The 18,205-nt window shown below is 54.8% G+C and overlaps 3 protein-coding genes across 3 annotated transcripts; 1 reads left to right on the top strand and 2 right to left on the bottom strand.

The window, feature by feature from the left end:
* Positions 1 to 404: 404 nt before the first annotated feature.
* Positions 405 to 999, bottom strand: BZA05DRAFT_63905 (uncharacterized protein). The gene is made up of 2 exons (XM_051488522.1): positions 912 to 999; positions 405 to 857 (listed from the first exon to the last, which is right to left on the bottom strand). The coding sequence occupies exon 2, from the start codon at positions 770 to 772 to the stop codon at positions 443 to 445; it is 330 nt and encodes a 109-aa protein (XP_051338584.1). The 5' UTR covers positions 773 to 857; positions 912 to 999; the 3' UTR covers positions 405 to 442.
* Positions 1,000 to 8,178: 7,179 nt separating this feature from the next.
* BZA05DRAFT_63869 (uncharacterized protein) lies at positions 8,179 to 9,151 on the top strand. Its single transcript, XM_051488521.1, has 2 exons — positions 8,179 to 9,046; positions 9,126 to 9,151. Exon 1 carries the CDS (start codon positions 8,274 to 8,276, stop codon positions 8,850 to 8,852), a length of 579 nt encoding a protein of 192 aa, XP_051338583.1. The 5' UTR covers positions 8,179 to 8,273; the 3' UTR covers positions 8,853 to 9,046; positions 9,126 to 9,151.
* A 6,457-nt stretch (positions 9,152 to 15,608) lies between these two features.
* On the bottom strand, positions 15,609 to 17,801 carry BZA05DRAFT_63848 (aspartic peptidase domain-containing protein). Its single transcript, XM_051488520.1, has 2 exons — positions 17,525 to 17,801; positions 15,609 to 17,473 (listed from the first exon to the last, which is right to left on the bottom strand). The coding sequence occupies exons 1-2, from the start codon at positions 17,635 to 17,637 to the stop codon at positions 15,712 to 15,714; spliced, it is 1,875 nt and encodes a 624-aa protein (XP_051338582.1). The 5' UTR covers positions 17,638 to 17,801; the 3' UTR covers positions 15,609 to 15,711.
* Positions 17,802 to 18,205: the final 404 nt, after the last annotated feature.

Genomic DNA, 18,205 nt, shown 5'->3' with positions numbered 1-18,205 from the left:
TAGGTATCTACATAGTATCTAGTATCGATAGTATGCAACGCAGCACACCAGCCATGTAGACGCCTAAGGCTTGCAAGTTGCTGCAGAGTTTTTTTCTCTTTCACGGCGAGTGGAGTGGCCCATGGACTATGCATGGGCTATGATTCGGCTCGGTGACGCACTGGCGCACTCACTCACCCCCGAGCACGTTCGCCCGCCGCTGCATCACGTATCTTCTCTCCTCTTCTCTACGCAACGGCTTTTTCAAAGATCGGCGCGGTCACACCCACATGCATTCACACCCACATACATGCACACATCCACAACCTGAAGAATTCCTCACGGCGAGTGTCGAGAAGCGGGGCCAGCTGCCGCTTGGAGCGTTGCATGCATATGGCAGCAGCAGCAGCCTCTGGCGAAGGTTCAAGGGCAGGGTCGTTCGGCTAGGCTTATCTGGGTGATACTATATGGCAATATCCATTCGGGTAAAATACCAAACAGTAGTAGTAGTAGTAGTAGTAGTAGTAGTAGTAGTAGTAGTAGTAGTAGTAGTAGTAGTAGTAGTAGTAGTAGTGGTAGTAGTAGTAGTAGTAGTAGTAGTAGTAGTAGTAGTAGTAGTAGTAGTATGTAAGAGGTATGTACTTATGCAAACATTCATGTCGAGTGCATGGTATGCAGCGCGTAGGAGGAGGAAGAGGGGGAGAGGGAGGATGAGGGGGAGGGAAAGCCTGAAGATTCCAACCGCTAGAGCCCAGCAGGCCGTGGTCGTGGCCGTGTAGTAAGATGCATACATATTACATACGTGTGTACATACTCTGGTAAGCTGCGAGACTCAGACTCAGAGTCAGCTCGTCCATCGGTGGACCGTATCCGGAGTGCTGCGTTGCGTTGCGTTAGAGTTAAGACAAGACAAAAACAAGACATCTCACTACCTACTACATACTGCCGAGAGCTGACTCTGCAGGACCGCGGGACCGCAGAGCGATAAGGTCTCGCTCGCCACGATCGATATCCGGCCCTCACTAGACGCTGCCACTAGATATGGCCAGAAAGCGGGTGCATGAGAGGGTGGGGATGGGGAGGAGCGGAAGTGCATGTGAGGTCTTTGCAGGGCCGGCAAGTCGAGAGGGTTCCTTCTGGATAGGTAGTAGATAGACTACTGCATCGTTCATGCGCAGGCCGAGGCGGGAGGGCTAGCTAGCTAGCCAAGGGCTGTAGAGTCGAGACAGTGGGCTTTTGGGCAAGCTTGCTGGGAGAATGAAAGATGCGCACCTGCCGGCTGTATGTGTGTACTATACTACCTATACGCGGATCCGAATCAATGATGGCCGGGTGGGGTAGGGAGAGACAGATCCCCCTCCTCAATGATGGCCAGCCTAAGCTTCTGCCGCTTGAGGGGCGGAATCATGAATGCCTGCCAATCCCTTTGTCCGCTCCCAGTAAGGATCTGCAGGAAAAAAAACAAGGTGGTTGCTATCGTCGAAGCGTCTATACAGCCAGCAACGCATTGGTGCGTACAGTGCATGGCGGGTGGGGGTAAACGGTCGCAGGACGGACAGAGACAACAGAAGTCCAGATCAGTGCACGAGCCACTACACACCGACGTAACCCAACCACGGTACCTACAATAGCCCGCACCAACATGAGCCCGTTCAGAGTTCTCCCTGTACATAGAGTCTAGACAGTAACCACGCAGGCAGTCTCTAATAATAATAAAGCTTCTCTGCCCACAGAGCCAACGACATTGATGATGGCGGCTATCTTGATTCTTCATGCAGGTCGAGTGATGGAATTGCTATTTTTGTACCCCACTTGTATGTAGGCAATGCCGCTGTCAGGCCTAAGGGCGCGAATGGATGGGTTCCGGGAGGGCGTTGTCTTGAGGGCCTGTAAGTGCGACGTGAGTGATTGGCCGTGATCAACGGCCGGCGTTTATCCGCTGCTAATTCGGGCCTCACCCCAGGATCAGGTGGGATGGCTTGGCCGATGCTATGCTATGGTACAATATAGCGATGTGTGAATTTTTTCTCTCTTCTTTCTTTCTTTTCGGTACAAAGAGAACTGCGAATATATACTGCGAATACTGCGAGCCCGTTCGAATTCCGACCGGAGCCAGGGCAGATGGCCGGGGAGAGCTCTCAGATCGGTCGCTCAATGAAGCCCGCTGCAGCACGTGCAAAAGACCACACACCCCTACCAAAAAAAAAATATGTATACACATGGAGCGATTCCCGGCTATCTGAACCGGCCCCGCATGAAAAGACGGGATTTCGTGCAGCAGCAGCAGGTGCTGCTGCTGAATGTCGGACCTGGTCGCGATCAATGCGTTGGATCATGGATGCTCGGTTCCTGGTCACGAACACTGTGCCATCGTGCTATCGTGCCGCCGATGCAGAGTATGTAGAGTAGATGTTAGCCTGCCTTCCAGGCCATTGCCGTTGCCGTTGCTGTTGGGGGTGTAGGCCGGGGGAAGGGCGTCTCAAAGATAGAGTATGTATGCCTCTGGCGGCAATCCCACGATAAGGATACCTGTATACCTGTCTAGGAGACTGGCACCTGCCACCAGTTGCGCCGCGCCGTTACTGTTACCACTCATCCGGTACCCGCCGTGACCATGACCATCTCTAGCCGTCTCCGTCAGTCTCTGTCAGTCTCGAATCAGCATCATCTTCGTCGGATCGTGTATTTAGATATCCCATGTTCATGGCCATGTTCATGTTCTTCTGGCCCCGGTGAGCTTCGAACCCCCCAAGCACGGATATGGCGCGCGCGAGAGCCTACTGTATATACCGTAAATACCTGTGTAAAGTGAACCGGAGCACATGAAGCCCGCGTTTACCTCCGATTCCTCCCCGTCCAAACGTCTCCTCAGCCTCCACCTCGCGCTCGCTCGCTCGCTCGCCAGCGGCCAGCAGACGCTGGCCGGGTTGGTTCGGGGGGGGAGGGGGGGGGGGGGGGGGGGGCTGGGGGGACCTTAACGCGCTCATGGTAGGCGAGCGACTCTGACTCTGTTTTGTACATTGCACATTACAATGGGGGCTGTTGACGCTGGGAGTCCAAGTCGGAGGGGGGGGGGCGGGGGGGAGGATAGATATGTCCACACCGATACCGGTACTCTGATAGCGATCTGCCACAGAAATATATCCCCGGTCCATGCGTGTGGGGCTCTGGAGTCCGTCTGGGATCATGAAGATCTGCGACTAGGGATCCGTTAGACCTAGGCAGAGTAGATAAGTGGTGTCTTGGGCTTTTGTGGAGGAGATGGGCCAATGAGGTTGCGTATGTGCAAAGGTACATACATAGAGTAGAGTAGAGTACATGCCCGCCGCCCACCGCCAGCGATCTATGTAGAGTTCCGGCCGGGGGTGCAGCGCATCGCGGTACGGTGCAGTGCGCAGTGCAGTGGAGTGCAGTGGAGTGCAGTGCAGGTGGCGTGGGACGCTACGATCGTGAGAACCGCTCAACACTAGAGTGGAGTAAAGCAGCGAAAGATGCGACTGGATGCGATTGGTATAGCTGGAGAACCGTATCGTCTTTAGTAGCTAGAATAGTAGAGTAGGTGGTAGTTGGTAGGACATGTGCTCCGATTGGAGGGCGGATGGTGAGCGAGAAAGTCTTTGATTCCCAGGATATACCGCAAGCATCGATTCGATACGAGGGCTTCCCGAGTACCGTACTGGTGATGCAAACTGGAATGGCCGGCCGGACGGACTACTACCGACTTATTAGGGCTAAACCTCTCTACTCCACTCTACCAAACGACATTCTCGTCGTCTACTAGCTAGGTTGGTACTTTTAGATACTCGAGTACATGTCCGCATGCAACATTTAGTTACATAGAGCCCTAGTAGTTGCATACCGATCTCTGCAGACTTTTCTGCTGGATATGATCATACTCTACATAAACAACATGTGCACAACTCGCACTCACTGCATGTGCTCTTGCAAGCTGTAAGTTGCAAGTTGCAAGTTGCAAGTTGCAAATTGCAACTGGCCTAGTGGCAACTGGCAACCCCCACCTGCCGCTTGAGGTCATAATTCTTAAAATAAAATCGAAAAGAAAAGAAAAAGAAAGAAAAGAGGAGAAAAGAAAAGAAGGGAAAATGGAGTTGGGCCAGACAGACAGGCAATCAGTGGTTCCTCTGGTGGTTAGTGGTCAGTGGTCCGGTTAACTCTGCGTTTCAGGTTGGGCGATCTATTTTTATGACACCTTCTAGAAGAAGCAGATACAATAGGGGGGACCTCCTGGTTGGCTGGATCGACTACTGGAAAGTTGAAACCGCAGTAGTTAGAGTAGGGGAGGGGCGCGGCGAGGCGCGGCGCGGCGCGGTGAGGATAGGCGAGGCGAGGGAGGTGAGGGGAAGGGGGGGAATTGGATGCATCACGGTTTCTGAAGGTCGGCTCTCTGAGAGTATAGGTAGTGTGTATGCAGAGTACATACTCTGCGATGCAGCGATGCAGCGCGGCACCGACACAGGCTCCAGTGCTCGTTTCGGCATATGCACGATACTAGGTGCTAGTAGGCAGAAGATAACTACCGGTAGACATCCGATCCAACGTCGCCGCGACACTGCTATGATACGGCGTTTTGTATGTTCGCCTCATATGTCTGTATCATAAGTACCCGTAGATAATCCTATCCCGAGTTACAGGTGACTCCTCCTCCAACTTCCAAGCGCAACATGGATCACGGGAAGTTGCGCGCGCCCACACCTTCTTCGATGGGCATCTGGTCCGGACTCCACTCCTCGTGATTCCACTCCACTCGTCTACCGTAGTTAGAGTAGAGTATCGCTGATGAACTGAACTCCTCGAGTCGTACATACGGGCGAGCCGTGTGCGGAATACCTAGATAATTGTTTCCACACGTGACGGCTCCGGAGAGAGTTGATATTTTGCCGTGCATGTGTACCTATGGTTACTGGCGACGGGTGCATATTTAGCAAGCCCATGGCCAGGTGCGCGTCTCCGAAGTTGACTAAACAAGTGATGTGTGGCCTGTCATTCGTCGGAGGGTGTACCGTGTTCCTCGATCATGGCTTGGGGCGCAGCTGGTTGGTTGGTTGGCTGGTTGGTTCATTCGCTTTTCGTACAGACCATGACCGGGTTGTTTCGCGGCATGATGATGCTGGTGGTGATGATGATGATGGTGGTGGTGATGTAGGTGGCTAGGTAGGGTCATCTATGGTACCGCCTGCAATATTAGCTGGTGGCGTCTCCGGGATGGTGGGTAGAATATACGGCCATCGCCGTAGAATGAAGGACGGTGCAAACATCGCTGTTTTGTGCATCGCAATTCCACAGCTGGCAACCATGTGGCAACCAAGGGACTCGAGCGCGCACTCTCTCCGTTGTGTGGGCGCGCGCACTCTCTCCGTTGTGTGGGCGCGCGCGTCAGTCCCGAAAGCTCGTAAGGCACCTGTAACTACTCGGGCCCGTATGTAACCAACAGAGCCCCTCCTCCTCCTCCGTCGAACGGAGCTCTTACTCTCCGCTGCGTGTGTTTCCTTCCCGAAAGCGACGGAATCCGTAAATACTCTCTCTGCACGAAGCGCGCGCCGCTCATCTGTGTCTACTCTAGATACTCTACACGAACCGACAGGTGACGGCCGACCCACTATGTTCCACCGTAATGTCCATACCGGACGCCGGGTAGGGTACTCAATGGCTCCTCCCAGGCACCCATCCACGGCGTAGCAATCTCCCAATCTCCCATCTCCCAATCTCCCAATCTATCGCTCGAACGATGGAGCTCGTTCGTTCGTTCGTTCTAGCCGCGCGGTCTTGGGCTGGCCACATAGTAGATGATCGAGTGACCGTGGCCAGTCAGTCGTCAGCTGGCACAGGGCTGTGCCGAACGAACGAACGAGTCGCGCAAGGACTCGTATGACAGATGGACAGACAGACAGACAGAAGATGGATGAGAAGGCTGAGCCTAGGCGGGGGAAGGTTGAGGAAGAAGGGTGACCGCGGCGACCTATCCACCCATCCACCTACCTACACGCTAGGGTGGTAGAGCACTTTACTCTATGAGTAGATTGTGGGATCCGGGGGAGGGGGGGTGTGTTCCATAGGATGAATTTCCCTCGACGCCACGGCAAGTTCGCGACCCACTCGACCCACACCCACCATACGGCGATCTTTTTTTTGGTAAGTTCCCCCAAAGTTCGGACTCTTGATCCTCGAGTGGAATCTGGGTAGGTAACTACTATTACCTACTACCATATGCACGGTAACTAGAGTAATACCTCGGATCCTCGCTCGCCGGTATGGTACAGTATGATACGGTACTACTCTATGTACACGCGCCGATTTGGTTCGAGATATCTGACGAGCCGACGAGCTGACAAAACCCGCCAGAGAAGTCGGTCTCGCTCGGACAATGCTATCATAGAGTAGTAACGGCCCCCCGAGGCCAGCCATCCGACTCTCAAACGTGGAAGGCCATCACATCGCAACTCGGCCGCCCCCGTCCTGGCATCTGCCGGTCCCGATCTTCACCTTCTTTCCCGCTGGTCGAGTGCGAGGAGGAGGAAGTCGCCCTCCCTCCCCCCCCCCAACTCGTACTTGGACCGGTTGGGTACATAGGCGCCGGCGCTACCATAGAGGGCCCCAGTGCTAGTTGCTAGTTAGTAGCGAATTGCTGAGACAGAGATGATGGCTGTCTCGCATACCGAGTAACGGGTTCGTGGGAAAGCCCCAGGCTAGCCGGATACTGGAGACTAGGTCAGTAGTGAGTAGTAGGCACTCTACTCGATACACTTCTCACTCTTACTACAGCAGAGTACTGACATAGCCATCAGTTCTTTTCTTGTCTTCGGTGCGTGCAATGTGTGCATGCATACCGTATGTATGTAGAGCACTCTATCATACTTTACGTTGCAAGGGCATCCGATGCATGTGTTTCGAGTATCGGCACGGCTCGTCTGTAACCATTTTTAAACGGGATGCATCTCCTACCGTACTCTTCACAACTTGACACGCGTTTCAGAGTTGCCCTCCCTTTCCTCCAACCCACGTTTTGCCTTCCCCTGCCCTGAGTAGTACCCTACCATCCCCCCTGGCCGCCGGATGGGAATAGTAGCACCCCGCATAAACAGATCTCTGGGGCGCACGCGAGCGGAGTTGGTGGAGTCGCCTGGTGGGTTTGTACCTGTGTGGTGAAGTAGCAGTAGTATGATAGTAGTTGTAGCAGTGACTAGCAGTAGCGACGGGGCGGACCTAACTACCAGCCAGTGCTCTATTGGTACTTCCCCGTGATGGCAATGGTGCATAGCAGCTATGAGTAGAAGGCAATCGGGTGTCAGGTACCGTAGAGGGGAGGTCGTGGTCGTGGGCCAACAGCGTAACGACACACACACAGACACACACACAGACACACACACACTCTCTCACCAACCCACAATCACCGCACACACACTCCCCCTCTCCGAGGGAGATCTCGCCTTTGCCTTCGTGTGCATGTCGCTTGACTGTCATGTGCGGAAGCCGACGCAAGATCTGTGTCGTTCTGCTGCGCGAAGAGTTAATAATAAGAATAAGAACGACAACGAGTGCAGGGCACTGACCGTGGCGCAAGTGCAGCGGCGGGCGGCTTGAGCCTTGAGCCAACCGCGAGCGATTCCAGTAATCGGCCTTCCATCGCTGGCGGGCTGTGGTGCTTGTCCTCCTGGCCCTGACCCTGGCCCTACCCCCCGGTCGCCCTGACCGACCGGCCTGCTCGCTCACTCCATGTCTTTTTTGCTGCTGGCCATGGCATGGGCTGCGCTGCACTGTGGCTCGCGCTCGCCTACCACAAACCGTGCATGCGCGCGCATTTCCGGAGCGAAAACCCTCCCTGGTAGCGGATATGAAAGTGAATGGCCTGTGCTACAACCAGTCTCCAGCCAGAGTTCCCTTTTAAATACATATAATGTTGCCTTCCCTCCAACCCCCCCTCCCTCCCCTCCCAATTCCTACTCTCCCCACCATCGACGTCCCGCCGCTCCATCGACTACCCCCCCTCCCCCCTCCCTCCTCCACCCCTCCTCCTCCACCCCCCCACACACCAACAACTACCCCCAGGCTTTCACTAGTCTATGTTGAACGCTGCTTCGGTCCTTAAAGCTTCATCCATCATCCATTCGCTATATATATAACAATCAGTATAGTTTGTCCCGGCCCAGCAGCAGTCGATCGACCGTAGCAACAACTCCCTTCGCTATAAGCGACGTCGCAGCCACCCGCTACCACTACCACCCGCTACCCACAACAAACATCCGTTTCTCCCAACCGTTCCTCGAAACTCCATCGCCATGCCTGCCCGACCAAGTCCGCTCATCACGAAAGGCCACGGCATCCTGCCTGGCTCGTCAAAGCTGTCTCCCTTTTCGCCGCTCCCATCCGAGCTACCCAGAACACCCATCGATGGCCGGTTCGACGCCCTCAAGAACGCCGACGACGCGCTGAAGACACCTATCACCCCGCCGACCGCATACACCGACTTCCTGAAAGCCGCCATGAACTCCCCCGCCGTTTCGTCGGCGCCGCCATCCAGCCTCCCCTACTCGCCTGCGCTCTCATCGGGTTCGTACCGTCACAGCGGCTACTACACCCCCGCCACGCCCTATTCCGGTATCAGCATTCGGAGGCGACGCGGCGGACTGCCGCCAAGCCCGTCGAGCGCGAACTCGAGCCCGTCCACCGAGGGGCCCAGGAGCGCGCGATCCACCAGAAGCTGTCCCGACGACGACGACGACGCTGAGGAGGAGGACCGCGCGCAGCTGTCGGATGGCCGGGTCATGGTGAAGCAGGTGGTCACCACGACAGTTACCTATACGCCGCGGATGAGTCTGCTGCCTGCGCCCAAGGGCAAGCGACGACGGATAGCGTAGTGCGGTCATCCGCCTTTGTTTTTTTTTTTGGTTTTGATTTCTCTGTTGAAAAATCCGGCTGTTTCTCTTTTTTTTCTTCTTCGATTCGACTTCACTTTCTCTCGACAAATATCCATCTCCTTTACGACATTATTCCACTTTTTTTTCACGACACATTCGGGGGCAATCTTCTGGCGTCCTGATCTTACTCTTGCGTTCTTTTTCTCTTTTGATTTTACTGTTTTGTGTTTTTGTTTTTTACTGTTTCTTTTTTCAGGCGCACGAGTCTTGTGTTTTTTTGCCATCGTTGTTCTATTGTCTTATCATTTTCTCGCAGTCGAGGGAAGGGGACGTACCTACCAATTTCTCACCACACACACACCACGATTACAAACACACACCCTCCTACAAACACACAAACACACACACAACTACCATCCTTTCGCTATTCTTCCCGACGGCCGAGGCGAGACGGAGGGGAAGGAAAGCGGCCCACATCAGTACGACCGACGGACTCGTGGGGTTGAGGATTATGTTCTTTAAAGCGCTCGATTCGCTTGGATTCTTGTTGTTCTCTTCTGTCCGCCACTCTTGATTACTACTACTCTCATGTACAGATTTTTTTTTTTGCAGTGTGTGTGTGATGTGTGCAGGTGTGTGTGGATGGTAGGAGTGGTGGTGGTGACCTCGGTGGGATGGGATGTAAGCGGGCTGGCCGAGGTGGACGACGGCGACGAGTCGGCCCGCGAAGGAAGGGATCTATTGGGATTGGGGATACTAAAGAGCAATACCACTTGCCCATTATTACCTTCTACACTTTTTCTCGGACGTTTCCTGTGATCATCAAACCGTGAATCCGACCGACCGACAACCTCCATTTTTACTGTTTTGCTTTCCGTGCGGACAGAAATGGTGTGGGGGGAATTCGAAAGTCTCGATGGATTCCCTTCTTTATTTTTATTTTCCATTAATCTTTTATTTTGTTTTAAAGATTAACCCACCACCCCCCCTCCCCCCCCCCCTCCCCCCTCCCCTCCCCTCCCCTCCCCACCCACCCACCCACCCACCCTCCGTTGTTGTTGGTGGTTGGATTATGTAGTTGAGTTGAGGCTCCTACCGCCCGGAACCACCGCGTCGGGCTCGCAACTTGCAATGTGCAAGGGTGTGTGTGCACAAGTGTGTGTCCGAGTGTCGGAGCTGGGGGTATAATTAGCACCCAACTAGCAGTCTAGCACCCCCCATCCTTGTCTGATCCTGGCTGATCCTGGCTGCTGGTGGGATGCTTGTGGGAAGCCTGTGGGGGACGGGGCGACGTGGGCGCTTAGCTGACGAATCGGTGCGCGCTGCCGCTACTCGATTTCGCCTTTCGCCTTTTGTAGAGTATCGACGCCGCGGCGAAGAGGAGGAGGGGGGGAGGTTTGTGGCGATTCATACCCCCCCTAGGGCGGCGTCGAGGTGAAAGTGAGGGAGAGGTTGACGTTGAGGGAGAGGGATACGATACTTCACTGTGACGTGCTGTGCTGTGCTACTCTGGTGTTGAGGATTGTTTCGAGTGATGTTGCTGGCTTTGTCGGTGTTGTTGTTGCTGCTGCCGTTGCTATTACTGCCACTGCCACTGCTGCTGCTGCTGTCGTTGTTGCTATTGTTACTGCTGTCGTCGTTGTTGGGGCTGAATCCACTCCCTCCACTCCCTCCCTCCACAGCACTCCCTCCACTCCACCACACTCCGTCCCTCACTCCTCCACTCCCTCACTCCCTCACTCACTCCGTCTATCTCTCCAGCAAAGAGCAAGGATCCCCAGCGTGCGGCCGGGGTGCTCGCCGCGGTCCCCTGCAAGACGTAATATATATAGGCGCCCAGCGCAAATTTCCCTTTTTTTTTACACTGCCCCTCGAGGAGTCGAGTCCTTTCAATTTACTCTGTGTACCTGCTATGCACGTGGTGTATGCAACGACTGACTGAGCGACTGAAAGAAAATCGAGGGGTTTTCTTAAAATTAAAAAACTGTTGTTATTATTGTTATTATTGTTATTATTTTTATTATTGGTTTTGTTATTATTATGGTTATTATTCTTATTATTGCGGGGAAGGAAAAAGGGTTTTGCTTTTTGCTTTTGGGCCCGCGTGCCCACTCGCGTGCCCACTGCCCACTGCCGGGGCGGAACCGGTGCCCGAACACGAAGAACAAGCAGAAGAACAAGAAGACGAAGAAGAAGCGAGAGATACCTAAACGCCGAGTGCGCGAGCGAGCCGGCAGGCTAGGGTCGAGAACACGGGAGGCACACATAACTAACGCTGATCTTCAGGATGGTATGTAGTAGGTATGCTGTGGCAAGTGCAAGTGCAAGTGCATCGTGCTGCCCTATGCATTGACTCAAGAGTACGGTACGGTATGTGGAACCTAGATACCTACTCTACATATGTACCCACGGTTGGAGACTCGGAGGTCCACCTGCTTGCTGCATGAGGGGTTTCTTCTTCTTTGCTTTGCTTTTCGCGTTCACTCATTGTCTTCATCATCCTCCTCCTCTTCGATTCCTCGGTTCCTCGTATGTATGCGTGTGAATGTGTGAATGCGTGTATGAATGTAGAGTATGCGGGTAAAAACCATAGATCCGATTGAAACCTGTGATCATCAAGCCTCCCGGATAGAGTGTAGAGTGTAGAGTGTAGAGAGAGTACTCTATATATGTGTGTGTGACGGATCGAGCGTCTCCGCATACGAAAGTGCACCTGACTCGGCTGAAGGGTTGTTGGGTTGGGTTGCCGTCCGGTTGTTGTTGTGTTGCAACTCGAGTCCATTGTAGCGTTTTGCTGCCCATGTGCGGGCGCGGGTGCGCCTTCCAACCGGAAACATTCTTCTAGGTGACTGGAAGGGACGGAACGGTGGTGTTGGACGTGCCGGCGGCGGCGGCGGCGTATGCATTCCCTCCACGTCGTGGGCGGCCGATGAGCGGACGTCGTATCCTGCGCCTATCCACCCACCCACCCCCCGCGCCGACGAGTGAGTGAGCGAGCGAGCGTCCGATGCATGCGATTGCTGCTGCGGCTGCTGCTGCTGCTGTGTTGGCCCATTGTTCTTCTGCTGCTGTTGTTGTCGTCGTTGCTGTCCCGACTGAAGGCTCGTAGACTCGCTGCAAGACATCCCGCATACAGATGGCGTCATGATAGCTCACCACTGTGCTGGAATCGGGTGTGGTGGTGGTGGTGGTGGTGGTGGTGGTGGTGGTGTGGTGCAACGAAAGGTACTGGTACTTTGTCGACAGCACTCACGTGCTGCCTATGCGGTACGTATCGGTGCATAACTCATACAACGGATTGTCGAGAAATGAATGCGACGCCGAAGATCAGCCCAGCGAACTACGGCGAGGTGGGTGGAGAGCGATAGCCAAGACCGGACTGGACCCGTAGCAGCCTTGTTGGGGAGGAGCTCGCTCTAGGCCGAGGGTGAACGGTTACGCATGAGTAGGTAATCTCCCCAGGTCCAGGCTCCTGTTTATTTGTTTGTTTGTTTGTTGGGGCGCGGGTGCGGCGCCGATGGCCATAACTACGGATATCGATTGGAATAGTAGATACAACATCGTCGGCGACGTGCGATGCGGTACTTATCGGTGGCTCCGTGATTGCGGCAAGTGCAGTCAGGTCTCAGCGATGGATGCGTGTTCGAACTTCGAACTTCGACCGAGGCTCAGGGCTTCTGGCACACGCGATGTCACTCGGTATGACTGTGTTGCGCCCTGTTGGTGCCAGCTGGGATCCATGTGCACGTGGCTAGCTGACGGCGGTAAGTTATCGTCGGTAGATACTTGGCTGCGCTCGTATAACGGCTGCGTGTGTGGAGGTGTTCCTATGCATCTGTTGGTTTGGGAGTAGTTGCGTACCGCCGAGCCCGGTAATGGCACTTGCGGAACCCACCAATCAGCCCAACGCAAGGCTATAGCTGAAAACGGGTAGCGAACGGCTGTTGGGGTGAAGCGGCCAGCAACAAGCGATGTTGGGCTCACCGCTCACCACGAATCACAGCGCTCCAGAGCACATGAGCTTCCTAGCCTAGCACCTGCCAGACTTTCCCGTGTTTAGACTATAAATCCTCCCGGTAGAGTAGCCCCTAGCTTTGTAACAACCCGACGGAGAAGGCAGATAGCTTGGGATTCTCGGAGTGCGAACAAACACGGGCTAGGTATGTTGCCGTCATCATTTTATCCGATCCATCGTAACGGACCTGATTGCGCTGCGTGTTGCGATCGAGGGAGGAGCGAGAGGGAAAAGACCGCTTCGAGCCACCAACATCTCCATACGTCGTCCATATGCACCGTGTGCTGCGCGGGGAAGATAACCGTTGATCGGGAGCAGCAAGTCGAGACACGGCCGGACCATGCTCGGTTGGCTTCCCTGGCGCCGGAGCCGGTGTGGCTGGTGAGTGTTATACTGAGAGACCCACGATCGTGTACGAGAAATGTAGAACGCGATTCAACTGAAAAAGAAAGAAAAGAGGTCTATGAACTTTTGGGAATATCTGTGGTGTTGAACAACAGAGGGACCGACAATCAGAACAGAAACACAGCAACAGAAAACATTTCAACGTTCAACGTTCAACGACCGCATCGGGTCTCTCCTCCATAACACTTGGTTCTACCATATCCCACAAGGTCCCTGCAAGGTCTCTCCCCCCAAGTACAAGGTCCCTCCCGGGTCTCGTCAAGCTCTCCTCTCTCCAACGCTCACCGATGATGCCAAGCCCCCTCTGCCCCCGATTGTTCGGCCGGCGTATGTAAGCGGCTGCCCGGCTGGGGTATTCGAGCGGCTGCGCATCCGAGTTCTAGTGGCACGCCGCTTTTGTTTCATCATTCTTTACTCGACCGCATCCGGACCGTCTGGTCATGACGGATTTAAGTATGATGCATATCCACGGTCTGTTTCCTGGTCGCGCTGGTCACCAAGGCAGCTAGGTAGGCCGACGGGCGTTCAGCACGCCACTTTTTTTTTGTTGTTTTGTTTACCTTGATTGCATGCGACCTGTCTAGATTATGGCAATACACACAAACGCTCCGTTTCCATGCCGCTGTCCAACCCGACTTTCATCGAGCGGCACGATGTGATCATGTGACTTCTCCTGCCCTCGGCCCTGGCCTGTCTTAACGATGGAAATAGAGTGTACCGAGGAAATAATGCTAGGAAAAAGACAAATCCCCATTCCGCTTCATCGGGAGATGTCATGAAGGAAGGTGTGGGCGGGGGAGGAATAGCGGGAGTGGCCCCGGCCCCTCAACCTCTGCGTCCTCCTCTCGCCTCCTCTCCCTACCTTCCCTCCCGCTCCCTCCCGCTCCTACAGCTCTCACTTGGACACCTCACCTGCTGCATCCACCCATTCAGGCTTTCACACACCACTTCGCACCCCGAATCCCCGATCAGATTCGGACCGACGACGAGTGACATTCTATGCGCCACCCTTCCAAGCGTGGCCAGGAACGCTCGGGACAACCACCACAGTCCGCACCCGTGATCCCAAAAGATTGCTCGACGAGATACAAGCCTCTTTTTTTTTGCGTAAAAGCCGCCGGGAAGTGGTACGCACTGTGGCAGGCACCACAGGCCACACACGTTTTTCTGTGGCTGTTGTGTCTTTACGGCGGCGATGCGGCGATACTACCATGATCACCACCGTCGACGACGGCACTTGGAAGGTACGAACGTGACTGCAAAATTTTACCAATGCGAACGCGAAATGGGCACGCCACGACGCATACCGTACCGCTCCGCGAGCGTTAGCGGCGTTGCAGTGAAATCCACGCACCCTCCCACCGTCACCGCTACCGTCAGCGTCACCATGGAGGCCACGACGAGCATCCCGATGACGTAACAGTTACCGTACCCCACCGTAGTTAGAGCCACGAGTTAATTCGTATTCCACCGCGTCGTGTCACGTGTGCGCTCCTCTGGGGCTCATGGACGCGGCTGGAGGTCTGGAGGTCTGGAGGTCTTTCAGCACGGAGCGCGTGCTTGCTTTTTCGCTGCCGATGGTGCTGTAGGTACTGTACTATTTGAGGCCGAGTATCGAGGGAAACCGTCGTTGCCGCTCACCCGCATGTATGCACGTACGGTACCGGTAGGTATAGGAACTCTTGTGGACGAGGGGGCGGGTGGGCGTAATTGAGAGTCGGAGAGACCAAGCTAAAGTTAACTCTGTGCCTAGCATCATCGCGGGTCACTTGGACAAGTACACAACGGAGCAGAATTCCTGTGCTCTCGCGGTTTCTTAAAAAGAAAATCATGCCGTGTGCGGCGATATACTGGTGTCCTATCTCTCTCTCGGTTTCCAAGAAATTCGGGAGGGAAGAGGCGCCCGTATTCCTCCTCTCGCGCCCAGGGGATAGTCGTCACTGCGAGTAGCTAGCAGATGAATGTAAGTCAAAGACGGTCCGTTGACTGCGGTACGATGAGGGCGAGGGAAAGAAAGGAGGCTGAATGAGAGGTCGCAGAACTAGAACAGTCACGGAGGGAGACGAGGAACTACTAGTAGATGTGCTGATGGCAGCAAGCGGGGTGGACCGGGCTTCGATTTCTTTCCTTCTTATGTGTACATTTACTTTCCTTGGACGATCAGGAAGAGGGCCGGGTGGAGAGCAAAGGGTAACCCACATCGAGCTTGCGACAACTGCAGTGGGGAGGATTGAATGAACATGTAACTGCCATGATCTTACCAGGTCCAAGAAGTTTCCAAGAATCCTCGTTCTCAGCCATAATAATAATGCAATTCACTTCTTCCCAAAAACGCCTCTCCAAAGCAAAACTACTACTAGTACATAAGTCGTTGTACATACAAAAACCTTCATACATGATACCTACACGAGACAAGTCCCACCCCGAACGGCCACCCACTTATCTCCAAGTCTGCGCCGGCATCTCGTGTATCGAAACCTGATGCATCGGCATCGGCTGCGCGCCCTGTGGGTGATACCCGCCGTAGTAGGGCTCTTGCGCCGGCGGCTTATAATCCGGACCCGCGGGATACGCCTCTGCGTGCCCGTGCCCGTGCCCATGCCCGGTGGGCATCTTATATCCCGGCGCAGGCGACATGTGTGCCTGGTACGGCAGTGTGACCTTGCTATCCAGCTCGTGGAGCTGGTAGTACTCGCCCGCCTGTGGCAGCTCCGAAGCAAACTGTGTCGGCGGACCCGTGGTCGTGGTGGTGGCGGGAATCCGGTCCGTGGGCAGCTCCTGGCGGCTGTAGCGGTTCGTGGGCGCAAGGTTTGCGAGACGCTTTTTCTCGCGGCGGCGCCGCAGCAGAATACATGCGAGGATGCCGCCGAGGACGGCGGCTACGGCGGCGCCGCCGGTAGCGGCCGCGATCAGCGTGATCGGTACTCCGCCTTTGTCGTCGGAATTTGAGCTGGTTGAGGTGGAGGTGGAGGTCGAAGATGGCGAGGAGTTCGAGGTTGTCCGGGCCGCGGCCAGAATGCTGGTGTTGGTGATGGGCGCGTGGTCCGAGCCCCAGCTGACGATCTGGGTCTTCGCGTACGTGTATTCGGTTCGATTGACCGCCTTGATGCCGAAGTACTCCTCGTCGTAGTCGACCCATAGGTGCAGCGCCGCCATCACCGCACGGCCGAGCACGATGGGCTCATTATCGTCTTTCAGTGCGCGCACGGGAAGTACGGGCAGATTGTAGTTCGACCCGTATATCCACCAGCCCGTCTGCACCCGGAAGAAGTCGAGAAAGGAAATGCTGATCTTCTGGCCAGTGATGAGGATCAAGTCCAGGCTCGCGGAGCGACTGTTGTCTTCCTCAACCGTGCAATCGCTGAAACAGGTGGTGAAGGAGTAGGCGTCCATGCTGTCGTTCCACGTTGCACCGGCCATGGTGACGAGCTTGTCAACGCTCTTCTGTGGGAGCCAGAGGTACGGCGTCGTGGTGTCGATCACGACCGCGTGGGAGTCCTCGAGGAGAGAGTTGTCGGTTTCCCCCGTGTCAGTCCACCGGTAGATCAAGTCTTCCAGCTCCGTCTGGATTTTCCCATCCTCTCCTAGTCGGTACTGCTGCGTCTGGTTTAGGTCGAATGCGCTTCCATCGTAGCCCCCGAAGATGAGTAGGTGTTCCTTGCGGATGCTATTTTCAGCGGGAATGCTACTTTCGTTCGATTCCACGCTCGGTCCCAACCACATGTGAAAATTGTTCCCCGGTGTAGCCCCAGCCTTGAACAGCTCCGACGATATCTGTGGAAGACTCAGGTAGCCGTTGAAGTTTGGTTTCTCGGTTGTGAACACGCCGATCGTCAGGTCCTCTCCCAGGTCGAACGATCCAGCGTTGGAGGATTTCACCGTAATCTTCTGCTTCGAAACTTTGCCCTTCCCGCTCAATGAAAGCGGCGACTGGGAGTCCTTGTCTTGCGCAGGAAGTAGCTTCGATTCGGGGTATATCTCCCCCAACTCTTTTGCGATGCCGGAATCCACCCCGTCGATGGTGCTCGGAAATTCGCCGCCCAGTGGCTCCCGACAAGCGGTTTCGTTGGAGGCACTCGAGCAGAGCTCTGCGCCTGGAATCCAGGAGTGTTGGAGGGAAGTTGACAGCGTAAGGTTGACGTTCGTGGAGCCTACGGTGAGCGGCGTCGAGTACCATATGCCCCCGGGACCGATGCCATACCTGAAACTGTCAGTATGGGTGGGCCATCTTGAAGGGGTAATGTCGATTTACTGTTTGCTTAAGGGTAGCATTACGGGCTTTGCCTTGATTGCGGCGAAGGCTGGGAGAGCGCACGAAAGGAGAAGGAGATGGAGTAGTCCATTCGGGAGTACTGAAGACGACATAGCGATATAGGTATGATGATATCACACGCCAGACGATGAATTAAAGGCTCAAAGAACGTTGGGGATATCGTAAAAGAGGATAATACGGTTTGACTGGCCGTGAATGAGTGAATTGACTGGGCCGTGAATGAGTGAATAGTGACTGATGGAATGAATGAAGGAATGAATGGGCGCCGGTCATCAATGACCCGGTGAGACAAGGGGGAAAAGGAATGGTAACTTTCCGCAATTAACCACCGATACTCCGGGTAGAAAACGAACGTACATACGGCCCCAGAACAGTGTCGGTGAACAGAAGAAGAGAAGGTGAAGACTCATCAACAGCAGAAGAGCGTTAGTGAAGCCCCCCCATGTAATGATCCACCGCTGGCCCCCATTCCTAGTGAAAAAGGGGCGCACGGAAGGCTGCGCATGTGTGCCTGGTAGGTGGTTCACAGAGGTTCCTCGGCGATCCTGCTACATGAGGTACCGATTTTTTTGACTCAGGGCAGCTCAAGGCAGGGCTGAAGCCGGGATTGCCATTGGGTAGACTAACGAACACGAGAGTAAAACCGGCAATTGCCTAGGG

This window comes from Tricharina praecox, assembly GCF_024521635.1.
Source record: "Tricharina praecox strain CBS 144465 chromosome Unknown BZA05scaffold_15, whole genome shotgun sequence".
NCBI lineage: Eukaryota > Fungi > Ascomycota > Pezizomycetes > Pezizales > Pyronemataceae > Tricharina > Tricharina praecox.
The sequence above is the reverse complement of the archived record's forward strand: the minus strand, read 5'-3'. Positions and strand labels throughout refer to the sequence as shown.